The sequence below is a fragment of the Aspergillus ibericus genome, assembly GCF_003184845.1.
Source record: "Aspergillus ibericus CBS 121593 unplaced genomic scaffold BO80scaffold_43, whole genome shotgun sequence".
NCBI lineage: Eukaryota > Fungi > Ascomycota > Eurotiomycetes > Eurotiales > Aspergillaceae > Aspergillus > Aspergillus ibericus.
In genome coordinates, this window is record NW_020292141.1 from 113,362 (window position 1) to 131,054 (window position 17,693).

Genomic DNA, 17,693 nt, shown 5'->3' on the forward strand with positions numbered 1-17,693 from the left:
AACAACTGGAAGAACTATCGCTGCGTGTGAATAATAGCAGCCAGAGTATAAATTAATAAGTGAGGTAACAATTGGAATACTGAATACCAATGAACTGGATCTTCAGCCTCCCTCAGACATCTGGTTGAAATTTCAGGCTTCACTAAGATACTCATGATGTTACTTGCAAGTTTATCGAGTTCGATGCACGCTATATGTACGTATGTACACCACGACAAGACAATACAATACAATGCAATACCGTACAGCCAAATTCACCTGTATGCGACCTGACCTCGCTCAGTTTTTGAGCCGATAGCTCGGATCAGAGGAGAAAAGGGGGAAAAATGACAGAAAAAGAGGAACCAAGTGAGATGAATACAAGGATAAGAAAGGGAATTGGGGTAGGAAAGAAAGATAAGTAGTGATGAAGGGGGAAGAAAATGGGCCAAGATGTATAGAAAGAGCAAATGGCTTGAACAAGCTTTGATCAAAAGATCAAAATGGCCCATGACTTGGGGATTGATCTGGGGAGATAGATACTTAGGCAAGTCCTTTCTTTGATACAGTTAACGCGTGAGAAGACAAACAAGGAGGGGAGTGAATAGCAGAACATTCCTATGATATTGTAGCTGTAATAAATGCGATCATCGTTAAATAAATAAGAAAATCAAGGGCGACTCATTCCTGGACGGATCGCCCATTAGGCAAAGAAGGCGGTGTCAACCTGGCCGTCTGTAGGGCTTCAGGCAACTTGAGCGGCGCTGCTGGGGCTGACCCCAACTTTTCGAGCTTCTCGCCCCGCAGAACCTGCTCCATCTCCTCCTTTGTCAAAGTCTCATATTCAATCAGAGCCTTGGTCAGGATCTCTAGCTCGTTCCGCTTCTCGGTCAAGATGTTGGTGGCGCGGACTCGGGCCTCCTCAACCAGACGCCGGACTTCGGATTCAATCTCCTGCTTGGTTTCTGACGACAGGCTGTCATAGTTGGTTGACAGGTCGACATTTCCCAGCTTCTTGGAGTAACCGAAGCGCGTGATCAAGGTGAAGGCGGTTTCGGTGGCTTGTTGAATGTCCTATGGCTCGTTAGTGACTGATTCGGTATAATACTGGGCAAATGGACGTACCGCCGAGATACCACTGGTGACTTTGTCGGGACCGAACACAAGCTCCTCAGCAGCCTTACCACCCATGGAAACATCGATATCTGAAAGGTACTCAGTGTAGTTTCTTGACACCATGTCCATCTCAGGCAAGAAGTGCGTGACACCAAGGGCCATGCCGCGAGGAACAATGGTAATCTTGTACAGAGGTGTAGACGAAGGAGAGAAGTATGCAACAAGAGCATGACCGGCCTCGTGGTAAGCAGTGAGGAGTTTATCCTTATCCTGGATGATACGGCTGCGAGCCTCGGCACCCATCATGATTTTGTCCTTGGCCCAGTCAAAGTCCTTCGGTCCAACCTTTGTTGACTTGTTTCGGCTGGCGTAGATGGCAGCCTGGTTAACGAGGTTTTCCAAATCAGCGCCAGAGAAACCAGGGGTACCACGAGCAATAACCGCAACATCGACATCCATGCTGATCTGGACGTCCTTCATGTGGTGCCGGAGAATATCCATACGGCCACGGACGTCAGGAAGGCCAACAGTCACCTTGCGGTCGAAGCGACCGGGACGCGTCAGAGCCTTGTCCAGGAGTTGAGGGTAGTTGGTTGCGGCAATGATGATCACTCCGCTGCTTTGCGAGAAGCCGTCGAGTTCAGTAAGCAGTTGGTTCAAGGTTTGCTTCACGTAAGCAGCATCCCTCTCGTTTCTCTTCGCCCCAATGGCATCCAATTCATCAATGAAGATAATGGCAGGCGACTTGCTCCGGGCTTGAGTGAACAGTTCACGAACACGCTTGGCACCAACACCCACGTAAACCTCGTCGAATTCCGAGCCGGACATGTAGAAGAAAGGAACGCCAGCCTCTCCGGCAACAGCCCGAGCGAGCAAAGTCTTTCCGGTACCAGGAGGACCAACCAGGAGAACACCCTTGGGCAGCTTACCACCAAGCGAGGAGAACCGGTCAGGGTTTGTCAGGAACTCAACAAGTTCCTGGAGCTCCTCCTTGGCTTCGTCGCAGCCATGGACATCACTGAAACGGACGGTTTGTTGCTGAGGCTGAGCTTCGCTGTTCTGCGGGCCCCTAATGTTCTTCAGGGCGCCGGTCGTTTCAACCAAGATCGTGATCATAACCAGAGACAAGTAGGCAAAGAAAGCGAAGTAGAAGAGGAACTTGACCCATCTAAAGACGGCGCTTCCGGTGGATTCCTCCACAACCACGTGCAAAGGATCCTCTTTACCCCCACTGCCGGTTTGCTTGACAGCTGATCCGTACTGTGTCGAAGAACCGAATTGCCCACCGTGAAACTGGGTTGCGACAGCCTGACCGATGGCTTGCAGCCGCTCAGGGCTGACGCCCTGGCCGGGCGCTGAAACCGCCACCGCAGGATCCGCTCCCCCGACGCGTTGCAAGGCTTTCATATAGATTTCATCCGTAGTTGCATTGGTGGCAAAATGTCCGCTTCTATACCGTTCAACAACAATCGCAGGGAGATTTGCACGGAGGAGGGCCTGATAGAAAGCGTTCTGAGCGTTGGCGCTGCTAGCATTGTTGTTCGCAGTTTTCTCCTTCTGCGCCAGCAGATTGTGAGAGGAGCCACCAAACAGGAACCGTTGTTGCTGGAACCGTGAGAGACCTTCCACCTTGGGAGCGGGGCGAAGACGATTTAGAGACATGGATAACGTGGAGTAAGAACGAGCAGTGGGCGAGGCAAGATGACGGGTAGCAAGAGACGGCGAAGTCCACATCGTAGGTTCTAAAGATTGGGATACAGTTAGCCCAAAATCTCAGATAAATTCGCAAGGTGAGAATGGATAAGAGTACCATTGAACAAGGACCGAGCCCATCCGCTTTGGACAGGCTTGCCCAAGATGCTTGCCTTCAAAGTCTCGGAGGACACAGAGGTCAGATATTCCGGCAACAAGACAGCGCCCACGCCCTACGCGCACATTAGCACATTTTCCACCACTATCAGACTAGCCGGCGAAGGAAGACATACGGTGGAGGTCGCCTCCGCAACGGCGCGTTGGGATGACTGAGGGGCGGCATATCCGGAGCGGGAGGTGTATTCAACGTTGTTTCGGGGCGCATTCAACAGGTTTGACATTGAAGGCCAGAGATCCGAGGTCACAGCCGCAAGGCTCTACCGCGCGCGAGGCAACCGTCAGCGGAATCGAATCTGCGGGTGCAGATAGCGAGACTTACCGGCCTGGGGATCGAGACTTGGAAGGCCATGGTTGTCCGAACTAGAGCGGCACTTGGCCGCGACGGTGATAATAGTAACCCTTTGGCGAGATAGAAGGAGGGAGAGGAACAGTAATGATGATGGTAGGATCAATCCTTAGTTGTGATATATGCCATCCCCGACCACAACCAGACGACAGTTCGATGGAAGGAGAGGAGAGGAGAGAGGCCAATCCAATGACGATGCCTGGCTGGTCGTCGCTCGGCGGCGAAATTCGACTGCCGACCCGGTGCTTGGGCGGCGGCTGTCGCCCCCCGTAGCGGCTGGTCCCCCTGCCTCAGGCACTGGCCGCGGATTCCACGCCGTTCCCCGACTTTCCCCGCCCAATGGATGGCTTTTAGAAGGCAGCACCACCACCATCACCACCTTCAGGGCTTCCTCACTCCGCGGGGTCGATGCGGTCATATCAGACTTACATGCGCCATGACTTTCTCCATCGTACTTTTGCCATGACGACGACTGCCCGACCACTTACCATACCGTATCCGTTGTACCGTACAACATGAGTCGTTGCCCGTCTACAACCCGTGGTTCAGATCGGACACCGATGACTAGAACATCATAGACCTCAATTACGAAGAGGACTGTCCTTCTTTGTCCCAGGCAATATAACTGGCCACATGTGCCAAGTGTGTTCGCGATACAGCGGTGGTTCGACACCTCAATGCGCCTTCCTCTCTTGGCGTTTCTGCATCGAAGCTCTATCCTTGACCTCCGAGGATATAGACGGCCCTTCGCAACGAACGACACACTGCTCGAATAATATGTTCCGTGGCCTGATCCCTGTGATTCGACACCGATGACGTCCAAAAAGGTCATTTTCCTCATGGGCGCGCCCACGTCGCGAAGCCTCCAGTGGAATGAGGATGAGTTGCTTGACGCACCGATATCTCCATTTCATAGTTTGGACATGCAGGATGAAAGCCACTGGCCTCTTCCAGCTACCCAGTCTGTAAAATGGAGGTTACTGCAGGATTTGCGCGCAACGGAATTTCTCCCTGAGATCTACGAGTGGGAACCAGGTCGAGATGCCCGCTTCTTTACCACGCGGGACCTTGCAATCCCTGATGGGGACTCGAAGATGGTCTCGGAGAGTTCAGCGCTCTCTCAGTTCTACAACCATTCCTTTACCGTTCATGAAACCTCCGAGATCTCGACGCCGGGGTTTCACTCTGGCGACTCCATGCAAGGCAGCGGTGGATGGGCTGAAAGCTTTGGAACCTCTTTTGCGACAACCAGCGAGAAAGACGGCCTGCCCCCCGGGTTACCGATCCAAGGGCCTCTCACCGATCTCCGGGATATTCCCACTGTCGCATACCTGAAATCCATCGTGCCGCAGACGATGACGGTAAATCTCATTGTGGCGATTATCGCCATCCACCCTCCACGCCGGGTTGTAACACGGCAGTGGCGGCAAGAGCTGGACCTGATTGAGGTGGTGATGGGGGATGATACAAGAAGTGGGTTTGGGGTTACGTTCTGGCTCCCTCCTGCGAATCATGCGATCACCACAGGGCACGGTGACGATGAAGGCCTTGGAGACGCACTGGGCAAGTCGCTGGCGACACTGCGTCCACGGGACATTGTTCTGTTGCGGATGGTAGGACTGAGCTCCTTCCGGGAACGGGTGTACGGGCAGAGTCTTCGGAAGGGGATCACGAAGGTTGACCTGCTGCACCGCCAGCGGGTCGACGTAACCGATGCAGGCGGGCTTTACAGCGCAAAGCGACTCCGGGATTTCCAGCAGGACCCTGTAGCCAAGAGAAACGAAGATCTGCCGCTGGTGAAGGTGAGCAAGGTGCGCGAGTGGATCAGGAGATTTGCGCCGGATACCGCAGGCGGTGACGGGCCTTCCACACGTGGCCTGGCTGGAAGGGGCATCTTGCCCCCGGACACGCAGGAGTGAGTGGCTGAATGGTTATATATAGCCCGCAGTAAGGAATGACTATCTACATCTGTGGTTCCCTTTGTACTTTTTAAACTTACAGTGCGGAGGTGTTCTTGAAACCTGCCACAAGCCTTTGCCCGTGACCCAGCTGCCGGGAACACCAGGAAAGGGCGGCAGCAAGAAAAATCCAGTGGCTGACCAGGAGACACTGAGGAAAATTGATGCTTATCCCTCCTGCATCGACTAAGGGTGACCGGCTAAGGTAGGTACTACGTCGTGCTAAGGAGGGGATGCAACCCGACAGTTGAACGCCATCGTGGCCAAGTATGAGGCCAACCTCCTATTGGAGGGTACTTTTTGCAGCTGGAGGTTCTGCAGGTTTTGCTGCAGTATCTATTGAGTCTGTAGGGAGTATCTACACAATGCTCACTTCTCTAGATGGATCTACTCATTACGCTCCTGTGCAGATGCACTTTGCACATCCTGATCCTCTCGCTCCAGACAGGAAGAATAAGATGAGGACTACATAATGGGCCTGTAATTCAGGGGTGTTGCCCCACGGTGCACCTGATCCCGCCGTAGTGATTAGCTGGTTCTAGGCCGTACGATACGGACTATTCCCTTACCGGTCGAGAATTTCCAGCTGTGGCGCGGCCGCAAACGTGCATCTCCCCCCATCGACGATGCTGAGTGGCTCTGGGGCGATGTTCCTGGTGGTCCCTCCATCTCCTACTCTTGCTCCTCACAAGGCTGTCACAGCCTTCGCAACGTTAAGGGGGGTCCCCTCTGCCACTCTGGTGTCTTTGCTCGTGGGTTCAACATTACCGGCCCGTACATACACAGCCATTACGGCCCGCCCTCCCCGAATCAATCGCAACGCCAGGTGGTCTCCTCGTCTCCTCTTTCTGCCTCTCGCTGCCTCTGCCTACTCGCTCCTCTCACTCTCTCGCTCGCTCTTATAATAATTAAATCCTACCGTCATTTTTCTCCTTTCCTTTCTCCTCCCCCGTCTGAGACCATCCCAATCAATCCATCCTACCGATCAATCTAATCTCTCCAACATCCCTCTCGGATCGTTGGACCTTCTCCATCTTCTATACATTCTCTCCACCATCCCCCTCTGCGGGCTTTTGTTCCACCTGGCCATCTCTTGCTCCCGTCACTCGTTTGGAGCAAGCCTCCCCTCCCGATCGCTACTCTTCCCCTTAATTAATCCCACCTCACAGCAACCATGAAGGGTATGTGCGAATCCACTCCATATCCCTCTCTTTCCGTCTCGCTGACCGGTGACAGCCCTCATTCTCGTTGGCGGTTTCGGTACCCGTCTGCGTCCTTTGGTGAGTTGATCCCCGCCGACGATCGTGACGTCGAACATACCAATCGATCCCAGACAGATCGTGGGAAGCTCCAGCTAATTGGTGCAATGCCCCTTAGACCCTGACCCTCCCTAAGCCTCTGGTCGAATTCGCCAACCGGCCCATGATCTTGCACCAGGTCGAGAGCTTGGCTGCTGCTGGTGTCACCGATATCGTTCTGGCCGTCAACTACCGCCCAGATGTGATGGTCTCGACCCTGAAGAAGGTATAATTGCCCTGGCTACACATGGTCCTGGCGAATGCTCACCATAACCCACCCATAGTATGAAGAAATCTACAATGTGAGAATCGAATTCTCTGTGGAATCCGAACCCCTCGGCACGGCTGGTCCTCTGAAGCTGGCGGAGAAGATTCTGGGCAAGGACGACACCCCATTCTTCGTTCTGAACTCCGACATCATCTGCGACTACCCCTTCAAGCAGCTCGCTGAGTTCCACAAGAGCCACGGTAACGAGGGTACCATTGTGGTCACCAAGGTCGACGAGCCCTCCAAGTACGGTGTTGTCGTCCACAAGCCCAACCACCCCTCGCGCATCGACCGCTTCGTCGAGAAGCCCGTCGAGTTCGTCGGCAACCGTATCAACGCGGGTATCTACATCCTGAACCCCAGCGTGTTGAACCGGATCGAGCTGCGCCCCACCTCCATCGAGCAGGAGACATTCCCCGCCATTTGCAAGGACGGTCAGCTGCACTCCTTTGACCTGGAGGGCTTCTGGATGGACGTCGGTCAGCCCAAGGATTTCCTGAGCGGTACCTGCCTCTACCTCACCTCTCTCGCCAAGCGCAACTCGAAGCTGCTCGCCCCCCACAGCGAGCCTTACGTGTACGGCGGAAATGTCATGGTCGACCCCTCGGCCAAGATTGGCAAGAACTGCCGCATTGGCCCCAACGTCGTGATCGGCCCCAATGTGGTGGTTGGAGACGGTGTTCGTCTGCAGCGCTGTGTCCTGATGGAGAACAGCAAGGTCAAGGACCACGCGTGGGTCAAGTCGACCATCGTTGGATGGAACAGCTCCGTGGGCCGCTGGGCTCGCTTGGAGAACGTTACGGTGCTGGGTGACGATGTCACCATCGCCGACGAAGTCTATGTTAACGGTGGATCGATCTTGCCCCACAAGAGCATCAAGCAGAACGTTGATGGTGAGTTACGTGCCCGAATAGCTCGGCAACCGTCGCTAATCTGTATAGTTCCTGCTATCATCATGTAATCCCTCACGTCGACATGCCCTTACACCTCGATATAAACCGCGTATACCTCGAAACCGCGCAGAAGCATAACCACCGGAGTTGAGCGTCCTCTGCTGCTTTGAGCAGAAACCCCCGGGTTTTGGACACGAACACGGGCTGTGCTTGGATACGTTGCGGTCTCCCTTTGAAACATCTCCCTTCTCGCACCCGTCCTTACTTTCGTCTTGTGCTCGTCCGTGTCCGCATGCTAGAGGCCTTGATGGTAGAAGCGTGTCTGATTCGGGTTTCTTTAACCCTTATAATCCTTCCGTGCTGTGTTGCTGCTGACCAGTCGTTTGATCTTTACTACCGTTTCTTGTGCCCGTTTCTTGTGCACTGTTTTCCGACGTTCTCGTCATTTTGTCGCGAGGCTTTTTCTTTTCCTACACCTTGTTTCCCCGGGGTGGTGAGCACATGGACTAATACTCTATCTGATTTTAATGACGTATGTGGACATGGGTTAGGAATGTAAATACGGGAGACAAACAAAAATATCATACAATATACATTAAAATATCTATGCTACAATTGGTGATACACCTATACTATCTTACTCTCAACTCAACTAAACATTGACCCCCTTCTCCCTCTCCTCCTTCTCCAAAATCTCCTCCCACTGCACCCTCAATTCCTCCATCTGCCTCCAACACTTCCTCCCCAACTCCTCAAACGCCTCCTTCTCCTCCGCCGTCAAATCCTTCATCCCGCGCTTCCTCCTCCGCAACCGGTCCTCCTCCACCACCATCTGCCCAACCACCCCCCCATGTCCCCAACCATCCACCTCCGTCGAAACCGCCCGATCCCTTCCCCACCGATCACACGACGACCCCCACTTCACACACCCTCCACCATGAGCCCGATACTGCTCCTCCGCCTCATCCAGCTCCTTCTGCCGCGACACCGCCAACCACACCGGCGCACTCGCCCCGCCATACGTCGACAGCGTATGCCACGGCGACCCCAGCATCCTCGCCATCCAAAACGCCGCAATCATCGCCCAGAAGAGCGGCAGCGCAAGGGGCAGGATCCCCGTACCGCAGATACCGGGGTGCGCGAGGTAGGTTTTCACCTCACCTTGATCCTCAGAAACAACACTCCCCGTCGAACTAACAGCATAATACCCATCAACCCACGGCCTCGTAGAAGGTAAATCCGCCGTGAGGGCCAAAACATCCGTCAAAGTTTTAGACGACTCATACGGCACCGTCGTTCTCAACCCTTGCAAATCATCAACATTAAAATGCTGGATCGTCGCCTCGAGACTGGACATCCAGATCACCCTCCCTGGCTGTCTGGACCGATGAAGCAATGGCATAAGGTTATGCGATAGCATATAATGACCAAAGACATTCGCGCAGAAAATCGCGCCTAATCTAGGCTCAGATCCCGAGACCATGGTCGTTTGAGACGAAGTAACCATCCCCGCGGGGGCAATCTTATGCGTGAACCATGTAACCTGGTGAACGAGATCAGTGAGCACGCCGTAGATGGCGGAGAGCCAATTGATGCCTGTCCAGCCGCCGATGCCGGCGTTGAGGATGATGTTGTCGAGGTGGGGGATTGTGGTGGTGAGACGGCGGGAGAGGGCGCGGACGGAGAGGAGGTTGGAGAGGTCGACTGTTTCGGGGTGGAGGGTGATTTTGGGGGTCGAGGTGGAGGGGAGGTGGGCTTGGAGACGGCGGAGGGTGTCGGTGGCTTTTTTGGTGCTTCGGGTGGTGAAGATTATGGTTAGGTGGTGGGTAGCTGGGCGGGTTTTGAAAAAATCGGTGATTAGGCGTTTGCAGATGTCGAAGCCGACGCCGCTGGATTAATTTGGGTGTTAGTTTGGGTTGAGTTGGATGGGATGTTGGGGGTGGAGGAGGAGGAGGTGGTGGTGGTGGTGGTGGTGGTGGTGGTGGTGGTGGTGGTAGCATGGGGATTGGGTCAATTGAGGGAAAAGTACCTGTTTGCGCCCGTAACCAGGACATAGTACTGAGTTTGCGGGTTCTCCTGCATGGTATCAGCCATAATGAGGGTCCAATTGTCTGAGTGTGCTGGATTGGAGGGATCTTGAAGCTGCAGAATGGCTGGAAATTGTATAACTGTCCGATAAGGGGTGCTTACGTAAGGCGTCGTCTATCAGTAGGATCAGGTGACTGGGCTGGGTTGCATCCAGGCACCGATCTGGGCGAGAATGGGTGTTCTTTGTGTGCATTTGGATGGATGGCTGAATGATTTGATAAGATTGGAAGGTTGAGTTTGTGTTCAAGCAAGGTATCGACATACCTGAAGATTACTTAAGGGCAGGGGCAGTCAGCACTAGTAATTATCCGCTCTTATACTATCTAGATCTGAATAGCTTCATTTATGGATAGTGCGGTGGACAGTCGTAGCATACTCCGACCACCGGATTCTAGTCATGACAAAGAAAATGATGCTCGGTTCGCAACTGTCATTACTGTTAGTGCTGTCTTAGTATACCCACGCCCCATTTACATCTCACCACCCTTGGTCCGGTGAATGCCAGCGTGATTAAGCCTACCATCTTACCTACAACAACCATCCCTACAACCTACCCAAGCATCCCATCACCGATGCTAGATACCGAAAGGTAACCTCCCAGATACCCTTCTCTCTTCCCTTCCATTGTCTACCCCTATCTCCTCCCATCACAGTCCAAATCCAAACCCAATCCATCCCACCCACCAACCATGAAGCAACCACCCCCCCACCACCTCGTACTCCCTTCACCTGATATCTATATCATCTCATCATGCGGCTCACCGTCATCCCAAAATAACCCAAACCTATCCAACCACCAACGAGATGGATAAGGAGTGACAGCTGGTCTTACGCAGAGATGGTTATCTGTGGCGACTGCCGACGGTTACAGTCGGCTGGCTGGCTAGATGCACGCAGTGTCAAAATCTAAAGGGAGGAGGCAAAAAAAAAAGAAAGCAAATGGGGACGGATGACGCGTGAGTAAGGTTTTCGGCTGCGTATGTGTGTGTCGTCTTTTGCGATGTGTGGTCGTTTTGGTGCAGCAGAGAATGCATGGAATAGGGGGAAATGGGCTGGAATGGAGGTGGTGGGAAGGTTCCTGGGTTGGGTTTGGGGTGCAGCGGGTCGGATGGTGAGGCTCTGTGGTGGATGGATGGATCGGTGGATGGAGGATGGGGAAAGGATTTCGACTATAGAGTCTATTATGCGATCGTTGTAATGAATCACTTCCGGTCAATATGGAGAGCATAGTTGCTGTCTATATCACCCTAGTAATCGAGCTGTCAGAGTCTGTGGATAGCTGGATCCATGTTTGCACAGCAGACCGGCTCATCCAGAACAATCCAAAAGGCAACCCCGGCCGATTCTGCGAGACGGACAACGCCACTTCCCCAATCTGGTAGGCGAGGCGTCGAGTCGAAGGAACAAGCCGACAATCCACAAGCCGTCAGCACCAGTTGGCAACCCGCGATCTATCGAACTGGGTTTTGGGACGAGCTCACATGAATTGATGGCGCGCCCAGCCTGTCAGGGTGGAAACGAGGGCCAGGATGCGACACAGCCACCCCGACGCTGCGTCTGCCAGTATTAAAGTTCGGGCAAAGATCAATCAGATCGTATACGGGCCTCGGTAGTTTATACCACGCCCAGTGGCCAATCAGTCCTCAGGCCCGATAGGAGGAGATGCCGGAAGCAGCAAGAGGACGACCATCATCGAGGGCTAATCTGATGGCGACGCGCTCACTGCAAGCGAACCGATGCAGTAGCACCGAGGGAGTGCCTCCATCCATGGCGACATCCGCAATAACCTATTCCAGACCGTATCGAAGCTGAGACCTGCAAGGGGGGCCTAGAATCCCACGCTTACCCGGCGCTTGCTAACGGACGCTGGGAGGGGGATGGAATGGATCCCAAACAGCTCCAGGAAGGGGACGGAGGCAGGAGACGGCCCAGTGATGCGTACTCACCGACAATTGGGAGATTTCCAGCTTACGACTGGCCTGGTCTGGAGGAAGTGGAGGGTAGGGGAGCAGGCTGATCAAATTGATGCCCGCCTCTTGGCTTCCCATAAGGCTATCCTGGCCGTGCAATCATCAGTTGCGCCTGCGGCAGCGCTCGTTGCGATTCGCCTGGCAAATGTTGCGACGAAATTAATTCCCCTCCATGAGCCGGGCCGAGAGCAGCCGTTCGAGCCAGAGGCGTGCGTGGCCATAGCTTGCGTTGGCCTGGTGCTCCATGGACCATGCAAATCGGAGATTTTTCTGGAGACTGGAGGCCTATCGTCCGAGGTGCCGAACGCATGTATGTCTAGCATCGTCAGGAAGCCGCGCCTCGGAGGGAGCTTGGTGGATGCTCCGGTGTTACCTCGCGTAGCCCCGTTTCCCTCATGCTTAAGTACAGTGTGAATTGGCTACTTGGTTAGTGGTGACTAGTCGGTCGCTCAGATGGGGAAGCGGAGATAGCGTCGAGGTCCGCCAAAACGCCGGCGCGACACCAGAGCATTGGCAGTCGAAAGTTCTTTCCGACATCCACCCGGCCGGATTAGCGCCCAACCTCTGCTGCTGCTGCTGGTGCTGCGGCTGCGCGTCATCCGCGCCCCTCCCAATGATAACGGCGGCGGCGGTGACGGTCCATCATGAGACGCAGAGGATGCGATTCCTTGGCTGGAGAGGGGGGCTGATGGGCAGCAATGAATGACCGGTGAGTGGATGAGGCCGTTAGTGAGCGAGCTAGTTGAGACGGAGAGAGAAGAGAAAAAGTTGACAATGGGAGCATCGGCGTCATCGCCGTCCCTCGACAGCTGCTTGTCGGGGCGACACTACTCCGGACTGCGTGTGACAAGCCGTGCTGGCAGCGACAAACCATCTGCTCAAGGCCTCCAAAATGCGGGGTACTGGATGGGTGACTGGTGAAGGCAACCAATTGATCCTGGCATGTGTCGATAACAGCGAGTCAAGGTGGGAGGATCCTATTTCCCTCCCATGTTCTCCCCTTCCCCCCTCCCCCCGACCATCTGACAACCGTCCAGTTCCATTCCAGGATCAGGAAACTCTCGTCCCCTCCGTCCCTAGCTGTTCCTAGTGACTGTGGTTCCCATCGAGGTGAAGCGACGGACAAATTGCGCGCCCCGGCCGGCGACTACTAGTCCCTTAGTGAGCCAGACCAGCTTCCAAAAGGATGAACTAACTGGCCTGTAAGACGCCCTGGTTCATTTCGTCTCTTCCTCCCGCTCATTTGGCCGCCCAGCCTATCTCTTTAGCTGCGGCGTGGCCATGCATGAATTCCTAAAGCGCCCCCCACCTTGTCGCCCTCGTCTCGCTCCTCATACAGCTTACGGATCGCGAATTACGAATCACACCTCGCGCACCATCGCCCCTGGTGGGAGTCAGAACCCATCTAATTACGGCCGAGCTCGGCTAACCATGTGCCTCTCCGACGATGTCCTGGCCTGCGTTACGTCAATTGCGACCGGGGGGTTCGTTGCCCACCCCCGTCCAGCAAGTGAGACACGGAGACCGACACATGATGCCGCCGGCCTGCGACGGGCACTGCGACGGATGAACCACTGACCAGGTCCCTGGGACTCTTCCCCAGTGCTACCGGAACAGCCGTCTCAGGTTAACGGCCAGCTGTAAGCCGGTCGACGTCATCGACCGGACCTGTCGAGCATCGACGGATTCCCATGCATGGCCGATTCGTATGGCACGAATGCTTCCTCCACTATCTCCATCCCGGATGCTTTTCCCCTCCTTTCCCGTTCGTTCGTTAGCTGTCACGCCAGTTGGCCCGGGTAGATCCCCAAAAAGCGGAGCAGGAGAGTGGAGGGAAAGTCGAATCACAGCTATCGCCATCCCATGCTGGCCCTCCCTGCCCGGTGGTTGCTTTTCTTTGATGGTGTCTCGCCCCTGGCTTGCATCGCTCTTGCTCCCTGATTTGTCTTGGGCTCCTCATCCCTCCCATCCCAATCTCCGCGGTCAGGGTGCCAGAGTAGTCCACATCCCGTCGGCCATTGAAGCACATGAAAGTCACGCCATGAAGCCGTCTACATTTTGGGCCCCGAGGATCGGCGACATACATCCAGCACGGTGCAAGCCCTGGCGTCACTCCTGCATGGCCAGTGATGTGCCCAACTGTCACCGTCGCGCGTTCATTGACGGGACCGGCCAGGAAGGTTCTGGGCGTGGCACCCGACTAGAAAGTAGATAGTAGTAGATAACCCTGCTTCCTGTATGTCAGAAATATGGGGGCCGCCACTAGCTCCTCATCTCCGGATGGCTTCTGGGGGGATACAGTCACTAGACCGGGCCTCCCTGTCCGTGGCGTGGTGTCGCGTAAGTACCCGGTACATGTCGGAGGTCTCGGTAGATTACCAGGTAATCCGTATCGATCCCTCTGCCCCATGATTTCCGATTCCCACCCCAAGGTACTCGACCAGCATCACCCTCACGTTTCATCCAGCATAATCGGATGATAACGGGACCCATTCCCCAGGCTCGGCTTGGGCTTCCTTCACCAGGACAGGATCGGTTAGGACGAATCCCGGTTGGGGCGGGGGGACGGGCTGTGAAATCCGCTTCCACGTACCCAGCCTGCCCCTGTGTGCTGACGACCAAGTCATTGCTGATGGGAGGCCTCAGGTCCAGATGACTCGCGTGCAATATCGGTGGTTATCGCTGGCGCGACTCCTAGAGCCTTAGGAACAAGCCCATTGCGCCACTACGGGAGTCAACCCAGACCAAGCAGTGCCGGCCGAGAAAAAGCAATACGAGAAAGAAGTGACGGAAGCCAGTCCGACCAGTCGAACATGGCAGTCTCGCACGCTGGTGGATAACCAGGTCTTGGTAATCCATTCGAATTGGAGATATGGCCTTGGCGTGGCTTGGGGGGGGGGGGGAGCTATTGTGCCTGACTCAGGGTCATTCAATAGCCAAGCGTGGTATAAGCTCCATCGCCATCGGCAATCCCGGTGTTGCAAAGCCCGAAACGCCCCGGTGAGTGAATGAATGACTGAGGGCAGGGGGGGGAGGGGAATTGCAGAGTTGCCTGGTAGAACAAAGCCCATCGACGCAGATGAAACTCAATCGTCTGCCGACGGTGATCTATAGAGTTGGATGCTATACTACCAGCTGTTAATCACTATCGTTGTAGTACGGGGCCGTTCTTCAAGCGCGATGGATCTCTGGTTCGCAGGGTCCAAACCATGAATGGCCAAAGTCTAAGCGCATTGGACCGTGTTTACTAGGAAAAGCGGGCGGCGATTGTGTTTGTCTGGTGGTTCCATGGGTTCGACCCGCTGCCACTATTGAGATCCACTGTTGCTAGTCGGCTTTGATTTAAAGCCTCACGGCAGTCCGCGATCCTAGATAACGTAAACGGCAGATCTCGCCCATGTGGACTCCTGACGATAGTCAAGGAGTGTCTTCTGAACTTGCGTGCATGCGTCGCCGTCGATTGCGAGAAGTCGCTGTCGGTGGAGGACTGGTTGCCGACAGCACCACCGCATCGACGCATTCCCAGAGCTCCAGCCGGCCGCCCGGCAGCCGCAGGGCAGCCAACTGATCGCCATGAGCTTAATTGGCTCCGAAGCTCCTGATTATCATCGTATCATATTAATAATTAGTTGCGGTGGACGGGCGGAAGGAGGGGAAGACGGGATGACGACCGAATCCCGCTGGTCCCTCGTCAGGATCCATGACTGATGGAGCAATAATACAACGACCCAGATGGCCTCATGAAGCCGCCACGTGGGGAGAGCAAAGCCCGAAGGCACCAGCATAACTCAGACACTGATTGAGGCGTGCTGGGCCGGTCCATTTGAGTTTACGTCCGACTGTCATCCAGCAATCGAATCGGTAGAATAGCCGCAGCCCAGAGCCACCAGAGCCACCCAGCATACCGTGGCGTCGTCCTCATTATTTCCCCTAGGAGAGATAGCCTGAAGTATATCCAATGACAGCGGGGAGGAAGTTTATCATGGTGACAGCGATAGACCTACTGCCTAAGTAGGCAAGGTGAGCGTAGGACGGTAGATGCTCGGAGTGAGGCAGATGGCCGATGGCAGATGGGCACTTGGCAGACAGACCCTGGGAGACTTGCTCTGGGCCAGTTTCAGCATGATCCGTGCTCGCCCAGAAGGGGAACGCCAGGCTTTCAGGCTGTTGCATCGCGGCCATCCCTTGCTGATAATTTCCGGTGTGTGCTGCCTGGTCGGCCTGACATTGTTCTTTGTCTGTCCCCTTGGGTTTTCACGCCGGTGTTCCACGCCGTCTGAGATGTTGTTGCAGAGGCTGACGCGAAGCTGTCAGGAACTTAATTCCAGCCCCCGTTGTTTGGAGACCCGACTCCTACCCAGTTGGTACTAGGATTGGCGGGGGGGAATACGCAGCTCTTGGCAGAAAACAACAATGTACATAGTCATCGTAGTATAACGATTAACTCGGTAGTCGAAGGAAGAGTCATCATTTCAGGTAGTCAAGTAGTGCCCTCCATCGGCTAGTCCCCCAGGTCGTACAGAATCTCCCATACGTAGACACACAGCTTGTGGTATTGGCGTGACCCTGCTGTGATCCGCCTCAGCTCTGACTCCATTGTCTCCAGGCAGTGGTTGTATTCGAAATATGTTATGGCCGACCACACCGTCTGGAGGAGAAACGGCCAGCTACCGTGCTTCCAGATCTATTCCCGTTTCCTGTCCCCATTTCGCATGTTTCTCATTGGAAGGTATCAGGTACGTACGCGGCGAGGTACCTGTCGGTAATTTTGACCCGCGAGCGAACAGTCGGTACATACCAGATACGGTCAGCGATACTAGCGGTCCGGCGAGGTTTGCATCCACGATGCAGGCAACTAGCCCCGGTCCAGACTAGCGGATTTTCTTCCAAGGCCAGGCTCTTTCCCGGGGTCCGATGATTGGCCGAGCCTATATCCTAGGCTTTGAGCGTTCTAAGGCACAGGCGGACAGGGTGGAGCCTGTGTGTTCCCCTCTTCCCCCAAGCCTTTCTTGACCGGAAGACGGTTCAGTAGGAAGGGAAACCTTGGTCTTGGGTAACTTTGTCCTGGGATTGCTAGTCCCAACTTCTTTTTCCCACCCCCAGGCAAATCGCATCGACAGCGGGACTGTCAGTTTTAGGGGATCCTAAATTAAGTGCTGCTGCTTGGTGCCCGGTTGTACCTAGTACTTGGGTCTCCTCTCTCGTTTGATACCGGTTTGTTCCTCCTGACCCTTCCAGGGGAAAACATATTCACCCAGGTTCAGTAACGAGGGTGAAAAATAACATTCACAGAAAAATAAAAATAAACTAAAAAAAATAAAAAACGGTGGTCTAATTTCCCTTTTCCCCCCTCCTCTACGAACCTGATCGGAGGGGTTTCCTTTCTTTCTTTTGTCCTCCGTCTTTTAATTTTAGTTCGGGACTGGGGGGAGGTCCCTCTGCTTGTGTCGACATCCGACTACTGGTATAACCCGATCTTTCCGGGGTAGGGGTATTTAGGATTGACTACGCTGCGATAGTAGATAGAGAGTTAGTCGAACAGGGGACTGTACTCCGTAGTGGCCCAGGGAAAGCTAGCCCCGGTGGGTTACGGGCCAAGTGCGAGCTCCACCAGCTCTTGTCTGATCCAATTTATCATTATTACCACTTAACCAAGCAGAAGGGAGCTTAGTAGCGGCCGGAGTAGCTGCTAAGTACCTGCTAGGTAGAAAAGGCCCAGGGAGATGCGGCGTTATAAAAAATACACGGCCTGCTCACGAGAGCCGGAGAGGCAAACCGAGGGAAAATAATAATCAAAACGGACGCAGAGCTTCTGCCATCCATCCATCCAGTGGACAGTCAGCTAGCTCTTTTTCTTTTCTCATCCTCTCTCGATTTCCTCGAGTATTTCTTTTCCTTTCCCCCC

The 17,693-nt window shown here is 54.4% G+C and overlaps 9 protein-coding genes across 9 annotated transcripts; 5 read left to right on the plus strand and 4 right to left on the minus strand.

The window, feature by feature from the left end:
* Nucleotides 1-660: 660 nt before the first annotated feature.
* Nucleotides 661-3,316, minus strand: BO80DRAFT_437650 (i-AAA protease YME1; the record flags this gene model as incomplete). Its single annotated transcript, XM_025721010.1, has 5 exons — nucleotides 661-1,053; nucleotides 1,105-2,837; nucleotides 2,906-3,020; nucleotides 3,081-3,224; nucleotides 3,287-3,316. 5 exons carry the CDS (start codon nucleotides 3,314-3,316, stop codon nucleotides 661-663), a joined length of 2,415 nt encoding a protein of 804 aa, XP_025571919.1.
* Nucleotides 3,317-3,660: 344 nt separating this feature from the next.
* Nucleotides 3,661-5,663, plus strand: BO80DRAFT_428064 (uncharacterized protein). The gene has a single exon (XM_025720167.1). It carries the CDS (start codon nucleotides 4,126-4,128, stop codon nucleotides 5,230-5,232), a length of 1,107 nt encoding a protein of 368 aa, XP_025571920.1. The 5' UTR covers nucleotides 3,661-4,125; the 3' UTR covers nucleotides 5,233-5,663.
* A 782-nt stretch (nucleotides 5,664-6,445) lies between these two features.
* BO80DRAFT_448207 (mannose-1-phosphate guanyltransferase) lies at nucleotides 6,446-7,798 on the plus strand (the record flags this gene model as incomplete). Its single annotated transcript, XM_025721655.1, has 5 exons — nucleotides 6,446-6,452; nucleotides 6,508-6,551; nucleotides 6,649-6,795; nucleotides 6,854-7,730; nucleotides 7,779-7,798. 5 exons carry the CDS (start codon nucleotides 6,446-6,448, stop codon nucleotides 7,796-7,798), a joined length of 1,095 nt encoding a protein of 364 aa, XP_025571921.1.
* A 68-nt stretch (nucleotides 7,799-7,866) lies between these two features.
* BO80DRAFT_186820 (uncharacterized protein) lies at nucleotides 7,867-8,336 on the plus strand. Its single transcript, XM_025714079.1, has one exon. It carries the CDS (start codon nucleotides 8,023-8,025, stop codon nucleotides 8,287-8,289), a length of 267 nt encoding a protein of 88 aa, XP_025571922.1. The 5' UTR covers nucleotides 7,867-8,022; the 3' UTR covers nucleotides 8,290-8,336.
* A 58-nt stretch (nucleotides 8,337-8,394) lies between these two features.
* On the minus strand, nucleotides 8,395-9,847 carry BO80DRAFT_389267 (3-keto-steroid reductase; the record flags this gene model as incomplete). The annotated part of the gene is made up of 2 exons (XM_025717111.1): nucleotides 9,760-9,847; nucleotides 8,395-9,619 (listed from the first exon to the last, which is right to left on the minus strand). Coding segments are annotated over exons 1-2 (1,290 nt in total), but the record flags the coding sequence as incomplete, so codon positions are not given.
* A 1,523-nt stretch (nucleotides 9,848-11,370) lies between these two features.
* BO80DRAFT_187002 (uncharacterized protein) lies at nucleotides 11,371-12,292 on the plus strand. The gene has a single exon (XM_025714081.1). It carries the CDS (start codon nucleotides 11,696-11,698, stop codon nucleotides 12,200-12,202), a length of 507 nt encoding a protein of 168 aa, XP_025571924.1. The 5' UTR covers nucleotides 11,371-11,695; the 3' UTR covers nucleotides 12,203-12,292.
* BO80DRAFT_187001 (uncharacterized protein) lies at nucleotides 12,293-12,799 on the minus strand. Its single transcript, XM_025714080.1, has one exon. It carries the CDS (start codon nucleotides 12,660-12,662, stop codon nucleotides 12,384-12,386), a length of 279 nt encoding a protein of 92 aa, XP_025571925.1. The 5' UTR covers nucleotides 12,663-12,799; the 3' UTR covers nucleotides 12,293-12,383.
* A 739-nt stretch (nucleotides 12,800-13,538) lies between these two features.
* BO80DRAFT_428067 (uncharacterized protein) lies at nucleotides 13,539-14,468 on the plus strand. The gene has a single exon (XM_025720168.1). The coding sequence runs from the start codon at nucleotides 13,689-13,691 to the stop codon at nucleotides 14,001-14,003; it is 315 nt and encodes a 104-aa protein (XP_025571926.1). The 5' UTR covers nucleotides 13,539-13,688; the 3' UTR covers nucleotides 14,004-14,468.
* Nucleotides 14,109-14,541, minus strand: BO80DRAFT_428068 (uncharacterized protein). Its single transcript, XM_025720169.1, has one exon. The coding sequence runs from the start codon at nucleotides 14,413-14,415 to the stop codon at nucleotides 14,248-14,250; it is 168 nt and encodes a 55-aa protein (XP_025571927.1). The 5' UTR covers nucleotides 14,416-14,541; the 3' UTR covers nucleotides 14,109-14,247.
* Nucleotides 14,542-17,693: the final 3,152 nt, after the last annotated feature.

What these genes read in the sequence shown, in the direction of transcription:
- BO80DRAFT_428067 (XM_025720168.1), top strand. Translation starts at nt 13,689, where the DNA reads ATGGTGTCTCGCCCCTGGCTTGCATCGCTCTTGCTCCCTGATTTGTCT.
- BO80DRAFT_187002 (XM_025714081.1), top strand. Translation starts at nt 11,696, where the DNA reads ATGGAATGGATCCCAAACAGCTCCAGGAAGGGGACGGAGGCAGGAGAC.
- BO80DRAFT_186820 (XM_025714079.1), top strand. Translation starts at nt 8,023, where the DNA reads ATGCTAGAGGCCTTGATGGTAGAAGCGTGTCTGATTCGGGTTTCTTTA.
- BO80DRAFT_428064 (XM_025720167.1), top strand. Translation starts at nt 4,126, where the DNA reads ATGACGTCCAAAAAGGTCATTTTCCTCATGGGCGCGCCCACGTCGCGA.
- BO80DRAFT_187001 (XM_025714080.1), bottom strand. Translation starts at nt 12,662, where the DNA reads ATGGTTTGTCGCTGCCAGCACGGCTTGTCACACGCAGTCCGGAGTAGT.
- BO80DRAFT_428068 (XM_025720169.1), bottom strand. Translation starts at nt 14,415, where the DNA reads ATGACTTGGTCGTCAGCACACAGGGGCAGGCTGGGTACGTGGAAGCGG.